Source organism: Penicillium coprophilum (genome assembly GCF_028826855.1).
Source record: "Penicillium coprophilum strain IBT 35676 chromosome Unknown utg000004l_segment0_segment0, whole genome shotgun sequence".
Lineage (NCBI taxonomy): Eukaryota > Fungi > Ascomycota > Eurotiomycetes > Eurotiales > Aspergillaceae > Penicillium > Penicillium coprophilum.
In genome coordinates this window covers 1,278,820-1,298,548 of record NW_026622723.1, presented here as the reverse complement: position 1 = coordinate 1,298,548, position 19,729 = coordinate 1,278,820, and the positions used below count along the sequence as shown (strand labels likewise).

General features: G+C 49.1%; 6 protein-coding genes across 6 annotated transcripts; 2 read left to right on the top strand and 4 right to left on the bottom strand.

Moving 5' to 3' along the window:
- Positions 1 to 1,059: 1,059 nt before the first annotated feature.
- N7500_004910 (acetate uptake transporter family protein) lies at positions 1,060 to 2,099 on the bottom strand (the record flags this gene model as incomplete). The annotated part of the gene is made up of 3 exons (XM_056676055.1): positions 1,060 to 1,383; positions 1,447 to 1,609; positions 1,687 to 2,099. The coding sequence occupies 3 exons, from the start codon at positions 2,097 to 2,099 to the stop codon at positions 1,060 to 1,062; spliced, it is 900 nt and encodes a 299-aa protein (XP_056531055.1).
- Positions 2,100 to 5,552: 3,453 nt separating this feature from the next.
- N7500_004909 (alkene reductase) lies at positions 5,553 to 6,662 on the bottom strand (the record flags this gene model as incomplete). Its single annotated transcript, XM_056676054.1, has 1 exon — positions 5,553 to 6,662. One exon carries the CDS (start codon positions 6,660 to 6,662, stop codon positions 5,553 to 5,555), a length of 1,110 nt encoding a protein of 369 aa, XP_056531054.1.
- A 599-nt stretch (positions 6,663 to 7,261) lies between these two features.
- N7500_004908 (uncharacterized protein) lies at positions 7,262 to 10,133 on the bottom strand (the record flags this gene model as incomplete). Its single annotated transcript, XM_056676053.1, has 6 exons — positions 7,262 to 7,486; positions 7,541 to 9,615; positions 9,674 to 9,871; positions 9,931 to 9,971; positions 10,031 to 10,070; positions 10,124 to 10,133. 6 exons carry the CDS (start codon positions 10,131 to 10,133, stop codon positions 7,262 to 7,264), a joined length of 2,589 nt encoding a protein of 862 aa, XP_056531053.1.
- A 176-nt stretch (positions 10,134 to 10,309) lies between these two features.
- Positions 10,310 to 11,281, top strand: N7500_004907 (uncharacterized protein; the record flags this gene model as incomplete). The annotated part of the gene is made up of 2 exons (XM_056676052.1): positions 10,310 to 10,771; positions 10,835 to 11,281. The coding sequence occupies 2 exons, from the start codon at positions 10,310 to 10,312 to the stop codon at positions 11,279 to 11,281; spliced, it is 909 nt and encodes a 302-aa protein (XP_056531052.1).
- A 731-nt stretch (positions 11,282 to 12,012) lies between these two features.
- N7500_004906 (uncharacterized protein) lies at positions 12,013 to 14,482 on the top strand (the record flags this gene model as incomplete). Its single annotated transcript, XM_056676051.1, has 6 exons — positions 12,013 to 12,116; positions 12,177 to 12,192; positions 12,248 to 12,350; positions 12,400 to 12,636; positions 12,696 to 13,788; positions 13,843 to 14,482. The coding sequence occupies 6 exons, from the start codon at positions 12,013 to 12,015 to the stop codon at positions 14,480 to 14,482; spliced, it is 2,193 nt and encodes a 730-aa protein (XP_056531051.1).
- A 581-nt stretch (positions 14,483 to 15,063) lies between these two features.
- N7500_004905 (trehalose-6-phosphate synthase) lies at positions 15,064 to 17,926 on the bottom strand (the record flags this gene model as incomplete). The annotated part of the gene is made up of 3 exons (XM_056676050.1): positions 15,064 to 16,461; positions 16,518 to 17,853; positions 17,904 to 17,926. 3 exons carry the CDS (start codon positions 17,924 to 17,926, stop codon positions 15,064 to 15,066), a joined length of 2,757 nt encoding a protein of 918 aa, XP_056531050.1.
- Positions 17,927 to 19,729: the final 1,803 nt, after the last annotated feature.

Here is a 19,729-nt window from a genome sequence, read left to right as displayed (position 1 = left end):
TCAAATCCTTGCCTTTTCATCGTATCTCTGTTGTATGTCCAACCTGCAGACCGAGAAAAGACCGGAATGAGATCAGACATCCAACTCCACTCTCGGGTGGCTTTGGTCCCGGACTCGGAGGGCTACGTAGCCAATGGTCTAGGTATAATAGACCCTGCTGTTCTGAGAAAAAGGCGCATTTCGGGATATATACATACTGCCATATCCCCCTTCTCCCTTCCTAAGAGTCACACCATTTTTGCTAATATTCATTCGCACTTTGTTTTTGCTTTTCTCTTCACTGGATCTCTCTTCCTAAATCACATACCAGGCTATCCATGTCTTGTCGGCCTTCAGGCGTCCCAAGATTCAAAGCCTTGACTGCATAGACATGGATATGCTTAGATGATGACAGGCGTTGACAGTGCATCTGGACAGAGATTTTGCTTACTATGTGATGGATGCATTGCGCCTGACTCGAATGACTTTTCCCAGCTCGCAACTTGATTGACTCGCATGGTTACACAAGACTGAGTTGGACTTGCAATATCTCAGGGGGGCAACACTCCTGCAACACACCCTGAATGACAGCAAGCACATGGCGAGAATTTGACCTGAGCCCCAGAGTTCGACAGTCTACAAGATGAAGCAAAAGAAGGTTGGAAGGACATACTGTGAAGAATGTTGGATGAATTAATTATCCGAGTTACACCAGAAACTCGCAGGTAAAGAGACTAAATACAACAAGGAAAAACCAGAGCTCAAGGAATCACCCGAGTGCTCACCGAAAAATTACAACCTGCAAACAGGGTGACGACTCGCAGATATTTGCAACTGCGCTGAGCATGATCATCCATGCAAAAAGCAGTCACAGGCGAACAGATGGACTTCCAAACCACAACACAATCGAACACAATCGACGACGAGCAAACGTGTCGATGAGCACAGAGCGGCGAACAGGAACCCCGTCTATCTGAAGCCTATACATACAACACTGGGTATCGAAAACATTACAAGCACCAAGCGGATACTCCGCATCCCGGTCTCTTTTCTAATAAGAAAAAGGAGAGAACAAATTGCTTATGCAAGCTCACGTTCAGTCTTGCCACGGCGAACACGACCAGTGGGGGACCAAGGGAAGTGGGCGACGGGAATGATGAAGAAGCTGTTGCTAGTGTCGGCAATACCAGCGAGGGCATTGTACCAAGCAGAGAAAGCGGCCAGGAAACCAAAGAATCCACCGGCTTTCTGGATGGGGACGTTGGGCTTGCCATCATCACCGCGGTGCAGGTAGCAGATACCAAGGAGGAGGAAGGTCAGGTCCAGTGTGAAGAACAGCAGGAAGAAAGCGACGGTAGACTTGAGGGTGCAGAACAGCATGATGGTGGTGAAGATGAACCAACCCTGTTATCACATGGTCAGCGGGAAGTGATCTCGCAATGTTGTGGAGAGGCAGGAAGAACTTACCATCAGGAAAAGACCCATGGAGTCATAGAATTTCGGGCCTCCTCCGCCGAGCGCAGCCTCGATCTCGAACCCACCAGGGGTCAAAACCATAGCGAACGCGATCCAGAAACCACCGTAGGAGGAGAGAGCAGTAGCACCAAAAGTGTTACCAACAGCCATTTCCCTAGAGAAAAGAAAGCGCGTATTAGCCGCGGAACATGGCTGTGAAACCCCAAGGGCTCGGAAGTTACAGTTACATACCACATGCCGGAAAGCAGCTGGACGAGACCACCGTAGCCAAAAGCGAGGCCGACAACAATATTGGGGCTGCCGATATCCAGGGTACCCATGTTGATGGCGCTCAGGACGAAAGTGGTGAGGGCGAAAGCACACAGGCCGAGGGGAGCCGGATTGGCGAACTTGCGGCCCTCGACGGACTTGTACAGACCGGGCTGGAATTCACCACCGAAAGGAGGTAGGGATGCCTCATTCTGGTTGACGTGGGCGAGAGGTCCGTAGCCGAAGCGCGCGGCGGCGCGTGCTACCTGGTGCTCTTCGGCGGACATCTGGGGTTGCATTGGCACGCCGCCGTTCCCCAGAGCATTCTGGGGAGAGTGAGAGGGGCCCACGTCCTTCTCCAGCTCTTGCTGGTTGGTTGCTGCAGTTGCAGACATGATGCAAGATTTCGTATCTGATAGTCGTTAAAAAAAAAAAAGTGTCAAACAGAGAACAAAGAAGTATATAAAGCCGTACAACACAGTTGTAGGTATAGGAAAGGATGCGAATCAACACGGCTCTGCAGAGGAAGGGGAAGGAAAGTATTATACTCGTGAGCCCCCGAGGCCACAAAGGCGGCTTTGGAAATTCGGCGAGAAAAAAAGTGTGGAACCAAACTTACGTATTTGCTTTTCGGTTATATTACATATAAAAAATGATGATGTGCAGCCGCCAGGACCCGTTCCCACTATGGAGAAGTCAATAAATAATATGAAGTGGAGAGAAAAAGGGAAAAAAAGATAACAAACGGGAATGCCCATAATTATACCAAAAAAATGAAGACCCTTGAAGCTCCAAATTGATTTTGTTTTGATTGAATTGTTTCACGAGTCCATCTAGAACAATGTCAAATTAGCCATGCAGGGACGGCACGGAGCAATGGGGATTAGTTACCGTTCACTGGAGGTAATTTTGACAGGCAAGGATGAAAGGAAGGGACATGGGGAAAGTGGAGAGACCGAAAGGATCCGGGCGATGATCTGATTGGACGAGATTCATCTTCGATCCTCAACTTCAGTGCATAATTCTATGAAGTTTGGCCACGTCAAGGGCTTTTATCGCACGTGTACGGACTACTCCGTACTAAATACCTACAACCTTGGAACTATGTATATTATATAAGCTTACTGTAGCCCCGGGGGCCCGGGGTTTCGGCATCTATGGGTCTTGGTCCCATGGGCAGCTCGTAAAATTTGGGGGAGCTTAGGGCTTAAGATTTCCATGATCTTCGAGAGTCCACTTTCGCTGTACGGAGTACATAAAATTAAACTACTCCGTACATGTACGGTAATTGCAATGGGGAGCTGAAAGTAGAAGATACTTGGTAAGATCCGCTTGTTCGGTGGTCAACTCCGGTACCGAGTACTCAGCCGAGACTGCGTCACCTCGGTCCCATTGTGGAAGGGACTTTGCCTCTCTTTTCTGACATACCAATTGTTACCCACGTAACGGACCATGAACCTGATCCTACTCCGTCCAGACTGTCAGAGAAAAAAAAAAGTACTGTACATAAGGTTGTCGACTTTTTAGGCTGATATGTCCGGATTTACGTACCAATCAATCCCGAGTGAAATCAATATTCGATATGTGCATGTTTCTACGGAGTACGGAGTACTCCGTACAGAGTCCGAGTTGATTATTTGATGGTGTAATCTATATTGTATTCATTGTATTTCGTTTTTTTTTCCTCGCCCATATTACCCCCCCCACATAGCGCGTCCACCAGTTGCCCCTTTTTTCAGACACAAAGCACGGATGCACCACTAACAAAGCACCTAACACAATCCAGACCCGCTAGTTACGGATGGTGCACCAGAAACCGCATAGAGCCCGTTCAAGTCAAAATTACGTTTCAAATCTCGGGGAAACGGGACGAAATACCAAAGGTGAAAACGGTGCGCAGCGACCCAATTCGACGATATATGTCTGTGTTCTCTCGAATGGGCCATCAGTCCGGGGGGGAACCTAGATCGGCGCACGAGGCTCAGACCCATTCCTATTCCTTTACCTTTTTGTTTATTTTTGTTTTTTTTTCCTTCTCTCAGCCCGTGTGATCTGGAAGCTACATGCAAGCCTGTCAAGCTTCATCTCCACATGTAGCTCTACTATAGGATTTACGGCTTAATGTTGAAAGATATGGTGGATCCGTGGATGTCTGTGGGCGTCTCAGTACCAGTCATATTTGTCCCTCCATACGGAGCTCCGTGGTTGACTTGAGATTTGGTCCAGATCAGAGATTTCCCCAGTCAAGGTTGGACCATACACAATCTAGCCCGGGCTCCTATGTTCTCCTTTTTTGAGGTGCTTTTTTATGTTGATGTCGTGGCAACAGGGTAGCGTTGCAGGTAGAAACGGTGACAAGGTTCATTACACGGGATAATATGCAAGGTTCTTCTAAGAATGGTCCGTATACTCCGTACGAAGTACAATTGCATAATAATAGGTCTCGGACGCGAGAATCCCGCGATTGCTAAGCACTATGGTTTTGATGGACTGCAATTGGTCCAACGTTATTAGCCCTTAAAACTGGAGCTGAAAGTATTTCTCTGTGTAAGCATCCACCAAAAATACCTGGGCAATAGCTTGGATTTGTGGCGCACGCCAAGTAGCAACAATAAACACACGCCACAGCTTTTAACTATTCGGGTGTTACACATGTCTTCTGTGACCCTTTAACTTCGTAAAGAGGGTATCTTTATTTTACAGGTCAATTGAGATAGAAACCATCGACAATCTAACAGAAACCTCGGAAATGTTTTGTGCGATCCAGACCTGATCCGAGCGCACACTCCGCAAAGGTGGCACCATACGCCCGTGACCTTTCAGATGGGGCCAATTGTATCTAACCCTAACCTTCAAGGCCACATGGTGCAAACCAATTGCTGGATCAGGCTCAACTCTTGCCGAGATGTCATACTCCGTTCTAATAATATATGGTCTACATCCTACTTGGCGTTGCTCCCTACTGAATAGGACATGCGGGGATAGCAAACTTACACGTAGTGCGGGATCCCCGGAAGTCTTGGAGTGTGTATCGTGTACTCCGTATGGTGATTACACTTGGCGAATTGGTCCTCTCCACATTTTGCTCATCTGATCTTTGATCCCCGCAAAACTACTCCAATCTGTACTCTCTCTTATCCAGGGTTCTACGATTTCATCCTCGGTTGAGTAGATTTTCGGCTCGGCGGAGCGGAACTTTCTCTCTTCGGCTGCCAAGTCGGACGAACCGTGTTTGGACCAGAATCGTGGGGAAATCCCAGGTTTGGCTTTCTGCTTACAATTCTTCGGCAGTTGAACTGCGATGTTGGGACTTGATAGGCTCCTGTTCCCTGTGGGTGGAAGAGCACTTACATCATTCATGATCTCTCCAGGGATGAGCAGGAACCTCCTCAAACCCCCCTATCGTTCCTTTGGAACCAAAAACGGTATGCTTCACTCCTGGTAAAAAGAAAGCCCCTTTACATGAAACTGCTATAAGACGGCAATGAGCACCAGATTCTGAGCTTGCAAGAATTGTCTGAATAATGTTCAAGGGTCGTCTCCACATCGCGATTATATATATATATAGGGGAGCACCATCCTCTTTTTTGGTGGCCGCCATCTCCCTAGGCATCTTGCTGACATTCCACATATCCACAGATCCACAGGCCCATGGATTATGGATACCATTAAGCCAATCCATGTCAAGTCCAAAGAATAGGAATTTAGTATCGACATCGGCATAGGTTCAAGCACCAAAGTATATATTCATTCATATGTTAGGTTACATTATCCCTCTAACTTTATATACGTTCAATAATATATACAAATTACCGCTATGCAATCACGACATCAAAACAAATCCCAGATCAAGCCGCAGCTTCAATAGTCTTCTGGAACTCAGGACTGAACTCATAGTCCGTGTATCCCTTGGGGTCCTTGGGAACATAGAAAGTGTCCCGATCATAAGGCACGAATGGAATGCCCTTCTGAATACGGAACGGCAAGTCAGGGTTCGAGATAAACGGACGCCCAATACCAATGACAGTATCATAGTCCGCATACCTGACATCAGCCGCATGAGCCGCCGAATCAGCCTTATATCCACCAGCAATGATAATAGGCGAAGCCTTCCCATAAGCCTGCAGGAAGAAATCCAACTGATCGGTCGACTCAACATCGGCATTACCCGCAATGCGCGACTCAACCAAGTGCGCATACGCCAGTCCGAGCTTTGCTGTCTGCGTCGCCAGATACTCAAACTGCGGCTTGGGATCCTCCATCCGCATTCCCTGGAACGTACTCCAAGGACTGAATCGAATACCAGTGCGGTCTGCACCAACAGCCTCAATGACAGCGCGTGAAACCTCAAGCGCAAACTTCGCCCGACCCTCCACACTACCTCCCCACGCATCGGTACGCTTATTGCACGTATCCTGCGTAAACTGATCAATCAGATACCCATTCGCAGCATGGATCTCAACACCGTCGAAGCCAGCTGCAACGGCATTGCGAGCCGCCTGCGCATAGTCTGCGATCCATTCGTGGATCTCAGTCTCGGACAGCGCGCGCGGCGTAGGCGCGTCGGCACTCGCCGGCGTCGCACTGCTTGACACGAGATCGAACCCGCCCTCGGATTTAAGGAGGTCCGGGCTTGCAACTCGGCCTAGCGCCCACAGCTGCACGTAGATATAGCTGCCCTTTGCATGTACCGCGTCGGTCACTTCTTTCCATGCGGCGATCTGGGCGTCGTTGTAGATGCCGGGGACGTTGGGGTAGCCACCGGCACGGGCGGAGATAAATGTTGCTTCGGTTATAAGGAGGGTGCCTGGTACTGTGGCTCGCTGGGCGTAGTAGTCTTTCACGAAGGGGAGGGGGATGTGGTCGTCGTCGGCGCGGAAGCGAGTCATGGGGGCCATGGCGATGCGGTTGGAGAGCTCAACGCGGCCAACGCGGATGGGGGTGAAGAGTTTGGTCATTTTACTTTTATTTGAGATGTATATATTGTAGATGTTTCAAGTAGGATTCAAAATGCATTTGGAGTGAATGACTATGGCTTTATATCTATTCGATGGCATCCATTTGCTTCGTAAAGTTTCCCAGGATCGTTGGATTAACAAGCAATGTGGAGCCAAGGCAGTTCATATGAGCCTAATGGGGCCATTAGATCTTTTAAGTCTCCAAAAGGATCAAGACTTGATTCTGATTTGCCACTGTTGTTCCACTTTAGTCCTGGGATTCGGGATCGGGAGGATTAATAATACATAAAAGATCCCGAGGGTCATGTCATGGCCCACCGTTGGAACCGTTGGATACCAAGCGTTATTATTGAATACTTGTAGGACACTCAATTGGAGATTCTTTGTTTAACATTCAATGGTAGCTGAAAGTAACATGTAGAAGCTACCTATGTACTCGAGCACATCAGTACTTGTACGGGTGTGAACATCGCCAAACGCCATCCTCTGGCCCAGCCATGGACTATAGTTATTGCGCAAACACTGGTTCCTGGTATCATAACGGACTGTAAAGTAAAGCAGAACAAAAAAAAAAAAAAAAAGAAAAAGAACTTAAGACATCATCGCTCCAGGCGACCAACCGTAGCCTCAAGCTGTGCATTGAACGCCCGGATTTGGTTCAAGAGACCGCCTTGTGCTCCAGGGGCTCGGGAACTCACGTCAGCAACGGTGCGAAGCATGTACTCCAGATCCGCGGGAGAATCTGCAACGGAAGCAGAACGTTGCTTATTACGATCGAGGGCCAATTCAAGGCTGTGGAGAGAATTGCTGATCGTGGATCGTGACTAGGGACCATTGTTAGTTATGTTCTCGCCAGTGTTTGGATAGAAATATCTCACCGATTTGGCCTTCTCCTCTTCAATGTGTCTGCTGCGCACCGAATCCATCTGCAAAGCTATGTTCTCGCGTTCCCGGCGGACCCGGTACAGATGATTCCGTAGATCCATCATTTCCCGCTTGGTCTTCTTCAATTGTACGCCAAGGACAAAGTTGCTATCTAGTATCCCGCTTAGGTCCATGAGGCGACTTTCAAGCTCGGAGCCAAATACTTCGACGGCCTTTCTCTTGCGAGACCACTCTGCACGTCGCGTAGCGTTCGCCTCGTTGGCAATCCCATCCTTGAGTGTATTGAGTGTCTTCTCCAGAGTCTCGCGGCAGATCTGACTCAATACATCAGCCGGGTTGACACCCCCACGGTTGGGTATTTTGGCCTTCTGGTGCGTGGTGAGTTCATCGGCAGATTCTTCGTCTTCGGATCCGTCGGCCGTAGATGTTATACCACCTAAAGAATTGACATTGGCGAGACGATAGACAGTGACCGGGACTGTTTCTCCACGAGGCTCTCGAGCCTTGCGACGAGGCTGTTCTTGTACCGGCTCAGCCTCGGGTTGGTATTCTGTCTCAGGTTCAGGCTCGGGCTCCGCTGCGCGCTTCACCTTCTTCCCTGGTCTGCCGCGCTGTGACTTGGGCGCTGCAGATACTGCTCCGTGTTCCGGCTGATCTTTTGTGACATTCTCGGGTTCGGGTTCGGGCTCCACCGCGCGATTGGCCTTCTTTCCGCGCATACCACGCTGGGAGCTGGATACTGTAGTTTCCACTTCAGGCTCCAGTTGAACCTCCGTCTCATGTTCGGCTGCTTCTCGCGTCTTTTTCCTGGGTCTGCCACGAGACTTCGACATTACAGGTTCTGGTTGTGGCTCGTCTGCTGTGGCAGGTTCCGGCTCGGGTTCGAGGTCAGTCTCTGCTGCGCGTTTGGCTTTCTTCCCAGACCGGCCTCGTTTTGGCTCGGGCAGAGCAGACTCCATCTCTGGCTCCGCCTGATCCGCTGTCACAGGCTCAGCTTCGGATCCAAGCTCCACTACGTGGTTTGCTTTCTTCACAGGTCTACCCCGGCGTGGCTTGGGTACTGAAGATTCCACCAGAGATTCCGGCTGATCATCCTTTTGTGATGTTGGCTCACGACCCCGGCGTGGCCCCGAAGAAGACTCTGCAACATCTGGGATAGGTTCGGGTGAAGTATTCTCAGTCTCAATAGCTTCGATGGTCTTCTTGTGAAGCGAGGGTCTTCCACGAGGCCGTTTGGTCTTTGAAACTCCCTCAACTTGGGCTGCCATGGTCTTATCTTGCACCCGGGTTGTAGGTTCTTGTATTGCATCTTGAACCTGCAGTTCCGTAGCGTTCTCCGCGGTGGGTTGATGGTGTGGGCGACCCTGGGGCGTTTCCGACGTTGTAGAGGGCCCTTGGGATGTTTGGTTGGCTTGTTCTGGTTGCTCATCATTGGATGATAGAACATCTTCAGTCATCTCGACATCATCATCAGCAGTCAGCACATGGCCAACTTTAACAACCTCCGCAGAGCTACCACGTGGTGATAAAGACTCTGGGACAGAATTATCTGCCTGCACAATTGAAGAAGTGATTGCCGAGGTAGCCAGTTCGGAGACGTTGTTTCCTTGAATGCGCTCCTCGGACCGTGGTGGTGACCGAGTGTTTTGTCGTTTCTCATATAGTTGTTCTATGTTCTTAGGCTGTTCGACCCCGGCCTGAGCCTCAGGTGATGAAAGAGGCACTTGTAGTTCTTCAGCTACTTCGGGCGCCGTAAGATCAGACACGGGAGATGTGTCTTGGGCTATTTTCTCTCCAGTGGCTGATGTTGTTGGTCCAACGTCATTGGTCCTCTCTTCTATCGGATGCTGATCTTGGACCGAGGTCTCCGCAATGGGTGGGATGTGAGGCTGTGTGGATTGATTGTTCGTTATTTCCGACGGAGAATGTGCTGTATTAGGAAATTCCTGGGCGTGACTTGTTTGCGACTCTGTGCTACCTGCACTGTTATCAACAGGGTGTGGATCGGCATTCTCAATTCGCCCAGTATTACGACGAGAAGGAGTATCCTCTGTTCCATTAGTAGGGTCTGGAGAGGAATTAGCACACAACTCTAGCATACCACACCAGCCTGGTCCATGACATACTGGTCTTTCTCCTCTTATTACTTCGTGTTTGTTCAGATCTATCATCGGAGGAGGGTATTTCGTATGTCGAGGGTCTTTCTGGGAGCTTGTTACGCGCACTCCCCGGTGTGCGTTCAACCCCCGGACTTGCGATCCTGGTTGCGATACCTTCAACGGCCGTGGTGTTGTGTTTAGCGTGGTCTGTGTTCGCAGTTGACTCTGAGCTTCAGGGACAGTCGCAATTGGTGCGGGCGCTGGGAACCCAAGGCCTGGGCTACCAAATGAGAACCCAAAATTGACTTCTCTTGCTTTGCGCGTCCTATACCAGCAAGTTAGTCTATATGTTATGATTTCGCGGGGTATGGGTAAGGCGCGTACGCAGCTCCACGCTGCCGCATTTGTTGCCGCTCCTCTCGCGCTGCCAATTGTTAGCATTTCCACGCATAGATAGACACAGCCCATGACACATACAGGCTTCCATTTTAGAGGAACAGCGTCAAAAAAGACGCGTCGTGTTGATGGTTGAGGAGTAAAGACAAGCGGTCGGAGCCCAGGCAAATCGGAGCCGATCCATTTTTGTGCCGATTTCTCCGCGCTCTCAATCTTCAACAATCCAGCTGTTGCACATTCTTGTTTATTCTTGACTATAATTTCCAAATGGGTTGGTTCTGGGGTGACAAAAATGATACTGTCCAAAAGCTCGACCCGGGGCTTCGTGACTATCTCGAACAGGAGAAGCCCGACAAATATGTGCCTGGTCCCAATGTGAAGCCCACTCCGACGCCCGCGCAATCGGCTGAACCGTCTGATTCCTCGAAACCGAAAGTCCCTGCAGCATCACTCTACCAAGATGGCCGCTATGCTCATCTATGGAAGACTTACAAGCCTCCGATGGAGCTTGAGGAACAATCCGGAGTCCGCGGGGCGTCCAGAGTGATTGAAAAGTACAAGGAGCGCGGTGACACGGTGCAGCGAGCAGCAATGGAGAATTGTGCCTTGGAGCATGAAGCCTTGACATACTGTTTCCAGACCGGAAATTGGCGCAAGCAAATTGAAGCCCGACTAACTATGTGCTCGGCGGAGAATGCCACATTTTCACGATGCTTTATGACACAGACTGTGGGTTGGCGCCACAACTTATGGGTTTCTCGATATCGATTCTAACATGTTTTTGGTAAATAGAAATTCCTCCAAGCGCTCGGCTACGCAGCTAGCTTCGAATACGACGCCGAAAAAGAGGAGCGCATTCAGATGCATGCCGACAAACTCTACCACCAAATGTTAGACTACGAAAAGCGAGTTGAGGATGCAAAGGCTGCTGGAATTGAGCCACCACCTCTTACATCGCTTTTCAACCCAGACAAACCATCGCAAGCCCCGGAGGTCGGCCTTGAAATTCCTGGAGGGGAGACGATCCCGGCAGAACTCAAACCGTCGAAGCCCTTACAGAAGCTCACGCCACACGAGCGAGAGTTAGAGATTCGGGCACATAACGCGCAACGCGAGCAGCACAAGATGTACGCGCAGGAGGCTGCGCCCTTCATGAAGACTCAAGATGATGCTCGGCAGAAGCGACAGGAGAAAGCTGTAAGCTGGTTTGGAGAAACTCTCGGCAAGTGGATGTCGTAGAGGAACCTGAACTCTTGTATTTACTATCTTGCTTTGAAAAATGGCGATTGGAGAGGCGTTGGGGTTTGAAGTTCCTTTGTTACATTTTTATAGCGCTACTCCATACTCCGTACTCTGTAGAGAGTGATAGCTACACTTGAGTGTACTCTTTGAAGTCTTTCAACTTGCTTTTAATGTCCCTCCCTGTGTCTCTCCATAATTTTCCCCCCAAATCTGCTTCTTTATTTACTCTAGGGCTTGTTATGTCCACACTAGTAGGTAACGGGTAGTATCCGAGGACACCAGATGAATTTGAATCTTTACATGTACATTTCCAGTATACGCAAGCTAGTGATGTATAATCGAGATGTCATTTTAGTTGAGATATAACATATAACATATAACATTCATATATAATATAGGAGAATGTCTTGGCCCTATCTAATCGCCGGTCGCGTTCTCCCGCGCAAACAACTCGAAGCATCATCGTAGAATCACGACTCTCTTCCTTAAACTCCCAGCTTACTCCTTGTCGCATCCTTTTATCTTCTATTCCCTAATCGCACTTGCTCCCCATCTCCTTAGTTGACCGGAATACTTGAATCCTCTCCAATTCAACAACTACCTTAGATATCACCTGCCGAAAAGATACCAGGTTGATCATTAGACTCGGAAATTCTCTCTTCTCTCTTCAGACCATATTTTCTACTCGCAACCAGTGGTGCTCAATAAGCTGAGCTGCGGCGCTCGCCATGAAGGCCACCCCGTTGCTCATCTCATGGCATAATGACAATGCCCCTATCTACTCGGTGCATTTTGATCCCAATGGCAAGGGTCGGCTAGCTACTGCTGGAAAGTAGGTTCTACCTGTCCTCTCGGAATGTTGAAGCCATTTTACTGACTGCTTTCTCTTTAGTGACAATAACGTCCGAGTATGAACCCGCCCTCCGTCGCCCTTCGCACACCTTGATCTGACATGTTCTGCAGCTCTGGAAAGTCGAATCTACCGGGGAGGAAAGAAGAGTCTCCTATCTGAGCACCCTGATTAAGCATACGCAGGCTGTCAATGTGGTTCGCTTCAGCCCCAAAGGTATGTTGCCCCCCGGAATAGCATATGACTACAAGTCTGACAGAGGCAGGTGAGATGCTGGCATCTGCCGGAGATGATGGAAATGTCTTACTCTGGGTACCGTCGGAACTACAAACACAAGCCGGGCTGGGCGAAGATCGTTCAGACGACAAAGAGACATGGCGAGTAAAGCATATGTGCCGCTCGTCCGGCGCCGAGATCTACGACCTGGCTTGGTCTCCCGATGGTGTTTTTATCATTACAGGCAGCATGGACAACATCGCGCGGATTTACAATGCCCAAACTGGTTAGTTAGACTCGAGCAATCCTCAAACAGCTCGATAAGCTAACACTCGATCTCTATAGGGCAAATGGTACGACAGATTGCCGAGCACTCTCACTATGTTCAAGGTGTAGCATGGGATCCGCTCAACGAATTTGTCGCTACTCAATCGTCCGATCGATCCGTTCATATTTATACATTGAAGACCAAAGATGGACAATTCACGTTGACACCACACGGGAAGGTTCTCAAGATGGATCTCCCTGCCAAGCGTATCGCATCCAGCAGTCCTGCACCTCCAGATGCGTCTAGCCGGTCTCAACAAAGCACTGGAAATTCATTTGCTATTGCCTCGCCTGTTCCCTCGACCCCGGGGACCCCAATGGCTTCTAACCTACCCATGGATCCTCCTCCAGTCTCACACAGTCGGCGTTCTTCGTTCGGCTCGTCTCCTTCGATACGGCGATCTGCGTCTCCTGCTCCATCTCTCCCGTTGCCAGCCGTCAAGCCATTAGAGGTCTCCTCTCCGAGTTTTGGTGGCTTAGGGGTCAAGAACGCCAGCATCTACGCCAACGAGACATTTACTTCTTTCTTCAGGCGACTGACTTTTGCCCCTGACGGAAGTCTGCTGTTCACCCCAGCTGGTCAATTTAAAACCAGTCATGCATCAGCCACCGATTCTACAAAGACGACAGATGAGGTCATCAACACAGTCTACGTCTACACACGGGCTGGTTTCAACAAGCCCCCAATCTCTCATCTTCCAGGACACAAGAAGCCATCTGTAGCCGTCAAATGCTCACCCGTATTTTATACGCTGAAGCAAGGCACCCAGCCTGCGAAAAACATTATCCTTGATACGTCTTCGGGTGAGGAGGTGTTCCCATCTCTCCCAGACCCTGTTGTATCCGGAACTTCATCTTTCACCAGCCAAACCCACATGGTCCCTCCATCCTCAACGACGGCCGAGCCATCGAAGCTTCAGCCATCACCGAAAGCTGGGGAAGACGGCAGCACCGAAGCAAGCCAGAACTCAGCGCCCGTTTTTGCACTTCCTTATCGTATTGTATATGCTGTTGCCACTCAGGATGCTGTTTTGGTATATGATACGCAACAACAAACCCCGCTATGCATTGTGAGCAATCTGCATTTTGCCACTTTCACGGACTTGACGTGGTAAGTACTGGCTCTATTCATGATACCCACGTATTCCTTTCTAACACAAAATAGGTCCGCTGATGGGTTAACCTTGATCATGAGTTCCTCTGATGGCTTCTGCTCTACGCTTGCATTCGCACCTGGAGAGTTGGGCCAAACATACACAGGACCAAGCTCTGTGACTCACAACACTGCAACTCCAACCACCCCTGCGACAAATATCACACCTCTGCTGACCCCAACGCATGCGGCGTCTCCCCATGTGCCATCTCCAATCAAGACGAACCATTCATCCTCAAATAGCACAGGTCCCGCACCGCCAGCTAGCCCCGCACGGTCCAACTCAACTTGCTCAGTCGCGACACAGTCTTCCTCTCAGCCAACCCCTGCAGGAGTCGTGAATAATCCTACCCCCACACTCGGCACAGTTCCGTCGGTGACTGCAACGCACTCTGCGCAGCCACCGACACTTCCACTGACAACCCCACCACAAACGCCTATCTCAGGCGCTCCACAAAATGCAAATACTACGACTGGTGGTAGTATCCTGGGCAAGCGCGACATAAGGCCGGCAAGCGAGGCCGAAAGAGAAGAAGGCAAGGAGGACCCAAACAATGCATTACAGCAGCCGCCGAAGAGGCGCCGTGTGGCGCCAACTCTGATCTCGGCAGGTACTGATGGGGCATCATCCTCGAAGGACAACAAATCCTAAGTTGAGATTGTGTGTAGCCCATTCTCAGCCTCGGTATGCAAGGCTTGAAATGACCAATTTGCTTTGCTATCTACCGCTTCTTATGATTCATGTTTTTCCCCCTACTCGTTGCTCATGCTATATCCTCCTAGTCTCATATGTTATGTACTTGCAATATCTTTGATACTGATACTTTTTACAATTGGGCCCACGGTGCGCGGAGTTGTGAAAGCCATCTATGTTCTCGCTCATGTTTACTTATCCTTTGATCTATGCATGAAGTGTGGCATGGGAATAAAGAATGAAAATGTATGATCTTTATTTCCTACGTAGACCATCAAGGAGATCCTACTGGACACCGCCTTTGGAATACAACAGCCATTCACAGTAGGGTAATGCCAAAGATTTAACCGTTTAGAATATGTCGTCTCACCATTGAAGCTATGTATAATGTATGTCTGTGTGTCCCTCACTCCCTTGGAAACTCAAAGCTATGCCCTAAGTCATATCCCTCCGTGGTCCATCTTCTAATTTATGAGTGACAACAGCCCGCATGATAACAATATTGACAGTCAATCGCAACAAACCCTGGGCGCGAAAAGTCATTTAGTCTCCTCCTCAGTAGACGTGAAACTCGCCAATTCATCCAGAATATCCAAAAGCAAGCAGCCAGGCGGCAGGACTGACACTGCCTCAGTAGCACGTGTGCTGGTTGTTACGGTGGTGACATGGAGCCTTTCCTCAAGCCCAGACTTACCAGACTGAGAATCAATAGGAGCAGCACCCAACTCATTTGCCCAGCGAAATAGCGCCTCACCACTACGAGAACCACCAGCTGCAAATAGAAAATCAGGATATCGGATTTTGGGAAGATGGTCCAGAACATAGGTAGCAGCTCTCCCATTTCCAAGAGAAGCATGCGGTGGTTCAACCTTCACAGATGATACCTCGCGGACGACATGGAAATCTGCACGCCCACGGGCACCGTTGATTTGATCAGCTAGGTCCGAGGCCTGGCGAGCGGCCACTTCCTGGTCGAAAGCATCGCCGTAATGAAATGTTAAGGAGCAGCGGCGTTCCTCAATTTGGCTGCCTTCTGTTCGCTCAAGGAAATACTCCATCATCTTTCTGATGCCGGGACGCCATTTCATGGCGCTTTCGGGCACAAATGGAATCCATGTATCTGATCCGGGTTCTTGTAGGAAGCATCCATTCTCAGTGATGAAACCGAGCTCGCAGGGAAGTTTTTTGAGTACTTCTCGGAGCTGCTCAGTGCTCCGGTTGCTGATCATGTACAAGATGTTCTTGCGGTCGTTTATAAGTGCTTGTAGAGTTGTACGGGCTTTGTTCGAGGGGAGAGACTTCTCTATGTCGAAAGCTGGACCGAAGATTGCGCCTTCTTCCAAGAAGAAGATACGTGCTGTTGCGGCGACGTATGACTTTTTTAAGCCTTGGAGTGAAAGCGGAGATAGGTGGATAGTCTGACGGATTTGTTGACTTTCGTGGGCTTTTGTGAGAGCATCTTGAAGTCCCATATGCCATTTGAGAGCAGTGAAGTGAGATTTGCAATCGAGCAGGAAATTCCAGTTGAGCTTCCGCTCCACTGGCGACATCTCAAGTGCGGATTTGATCGCATCCGCACATTGTTTGTAGTCCCAGGGATTGACGAGAAGTCTATGACCACGAAAGATGGAGGCACTACCCACGAACTCGCTGAGAATTAGTGACCCATGTTGATGGAAGCTAAGCTGTCCATCTTGGCAGTGGATAAAATCATGGCTAGTCAAGTTCATTCCCTCACGCAGATTAGTGGCCATGAAGATATCTGCAACACTCAAGAGGGCGATGAATTGGAAGTGGCTGATGTCTTGCCGGACTAGCACCAATGGCTGGTGGGTAATGGTTGAATAACTTGCGTTGATCCTCATTGCGATTTGAGAGATATGTGTCTCCAGCTCTGGGATCTCAGATGCAGATGACATTACTTGAACTAGAACCACCTACACACAACAGATCAGTAGCGGCAACACGCTTCAAGACTTGTTAGTCAACTTACTTTCTCTCTCCATGCTGGATATGTCTCGAGAAAAAGCTCGTATGCAAGAAGCTTCTGCTTAATTCCTCCAGGTGCATCCAATCGATCCCGCGCTACAATAAGATATTGCCCTTCGTATTTATGGCTGATGCTGTGTATCCAACCTTTGACCTCGGTGGATTGGCGTAATTGAAAAAGCGACGAAGGGTCAATCCCCATTGGAGAACTCACAACGCTAACATACCGATGATTGAGGTGAACTTTGTTGGCAGAGACCTCCAGCCTCCGCAGTCGGCTACAGGAGTGCAGAAAGTGACTGCAATATTCCTCTGTCTGGAATCCAATCAAATCGGCGCCCAGAAGCCCATCCAAAAGTTGTTCGCGTGGAGTCAAACAGCGGAAGATTTCGGAGGAAGGAAAGGGAGTATGCAAGAAAAAACCAATCTCGGCCTGGGGTAGTCTTTCCCTCAGAAGGCCAGGAAGGACCAGAAGGTGATAGTCATGAACCCAGATTTTGTCACCTGGCTTCCAGTGCTTGATGATTGTTTCTGCAAATGCCATGTTGAGCTTGAGGTATTGGACCCAAGAATAATCATCATACTCAGTGTGCTGAGGGCTTTCTTGCATCTGATAATGGAGAGCTGGCCAAAGTACCGCACGACAGAAATGAGTGTAATGACCCTCAAACTCGTTATCACTCACAAACACAGTCAATGAATCATACACATCCTGGAGCGTCTCACCAATTTCCGCCCTGGTAGGATCTGTCAATGAGTCGGTAGGCATGCCTAGAGTCCCCACCCACATCTTATCATTAAGCAAGCTCGACTTTTCAGCAGCGTGGATGGCATTTTGCAGACCCCCATGGCCTTGTTCGGCGGCCTTGACGACCCAGTCAGCATTGGATAGCGAGACTCGTGTGGTACCGTAGTATTTCATGCCCCATCGATCTTGCGATCCATCCAAAGACAAGTCCCTTCTCGATCCCTGTTTTGGGCATTGACTACTCAAAATAGAGGGTGTTGGGGGATCGATCGCCTTGGATCTGGGCTGATTAAATCTCCGGCTGTGTCCCCAAGAAATAGCACGGGGCTCGCTGGGGCCATGACACAATCTATCATTGGCAATCGGAATCTCATCTGTCAATCGCCAAGTGTATCCTTTGAAGACCGTCTCATCTTCTGTCGTGGCTCCGGGTGTCAGTGTGAGATATTCCAAGAGACGATTTTGATGGCAGGTATCTGGCAGGTGTCCAACAATAGACCCAGGACCGTCGACATTCGCGTGGCTAGACAAGGACCCGTTCTGTCCATGCCTGGGCTCTGTCACTTGAAAATCGATGGTATATGGTAGGAACCTGGTATGTAATCAGATCTGTGAAGCTTTACAGGCGTGGAAGGCACTCACAAAGACGCGATGAAGACCGTCATTGGACTGAATTGTAACCCAATGCAGTACCTAGGTACATACTATGTTGCAGGTGGTAGGTTGAATTCAAGGTACAGGTCAATCAACAATAAGTCGAGCACCGGGGATGGAGAGACTCGGGTTTTTGAAAAGGAAGGGATATTCAGCTCATCGCTACTGCCATCTATGTCTCGCTCTCTTGTCTGTACTGGGCCTAGTAACTTTGTAGTGGGATCAATTTATACAATTGTTGTATATGATCTTTTAATCGGTCAATTAAGTTCATATTTTAGTATTCATTCAAATATTTACAATGCTCTAGCTATGTATCAAGAATAGGGCTGTCTACATCTCTACTGGGCATCTAGCCTCCTCGCAAATTCATGACCATGAACTCCAACGAGCTAATTAAGCAAATATAAAGGGTGTAGTTAGTGTAATACCTAGCCATACTTCTTATAGATGAGCTGTCCGCACAAGGCACAAGGCACAAAAAAAATGAACACAACGACTGTTCGTGGTTTCTGAAAGCATGTGACACTATCTGTAGATAGTTTCGTTCCTCTTCACGCATCTACAGATTTTCAGAGTGCATTCTTGCTAGCAGTTTCTCTGGGTCTCCTTTTCGTGAATTCAAATGTCCATGGCAAGAGACCGTATATTTAGCAAATCACTCGAGGTTTAAATCTGAATAGGAAATTTGACGATGTGAGCCATCATATTCAATGAATCAGCTGACAAGCAGAAGTATTCGCAAGACCTAAGAGCTTGCGACAACAAGGCTAGAGTGGATCAGCGCATGACGCTTTGGCCCACCCAAGCCAACGTTATTATCCCACATATCCGTCGGTGGTCACTTCCGAGTTAAACAAACACCGCATGGAGTAAAACGTCGATCCATGTCAACGTAAGGCCATGTTCAATAAGTCAGCTGCATGGCGAGCCACCCATGCCGCGTGTTTGCCCTCTCTTTTCCTGGCTGGGGAGAAACGCCCACCGCGTCAGTTTGACGATACGGTGGTGTCACAGGATTGACAGATCTTCGTAAGATGTGGAGAGACGCGTAGGTAGAATAATGGGCGTCGACGCGTGGAAACTAGATGCTTGGGCTGGAAAAGGGCTCATGCACTCACGGGCATAGAGGATAGTGTAGGTAGTCTTGGCACGTTGTAAACGGCAGAGCCAAGCTCAGAGGATACACCAGCAGTCTCGTAGGATAAGCTGTGTCTTAGTTTAATTTATCATTCAAGCAATAAACTCAAGAGACTCAGGAGAGAAATGAGGTCTTGGCACTTGGCGTCTGGGGATCATTGGCTCGCTCGGCTCGTCGAGCCTGAATTGCTTTGGCTTCTCTGCACTTCTCCCTTTGCTGGTGGCACTGAACAAATTCCATGACAATAATCAGTGCCAGTGTGGGTGCCTTGCGTGTTGCGTACGAATCGCCTTTGGCTTGTCTAGGTAGCACTACCGATTGTTATCATTCTCGTCAATACCGCCAATGAGATAAAAAAAACACAAGAAACCCCCCAAAATCCAAAGATCAAATCTGAGCGATCATCGCAAAAATACCAATTATTAGTACACCTCGTAAATGACCCGGTTTTTGCCAAATTTGTGGCGCCATCCGAGCTAAGAATCAAAGGACCTTTTCTCGGCATCGGGACTTTGGAGTATAGGGAACATTGTTAGTATGTAGGAAAAACCGTCTTGAAAACTTTTGTTACCTTCGATGGACTGTTCAGCTACTGACGCGATTGAACCAGAGCCAGTTCGATCGCACAGCCACCTAGCATGGCCTTGGAATTTTACTAGGCTCAAACGCGGCT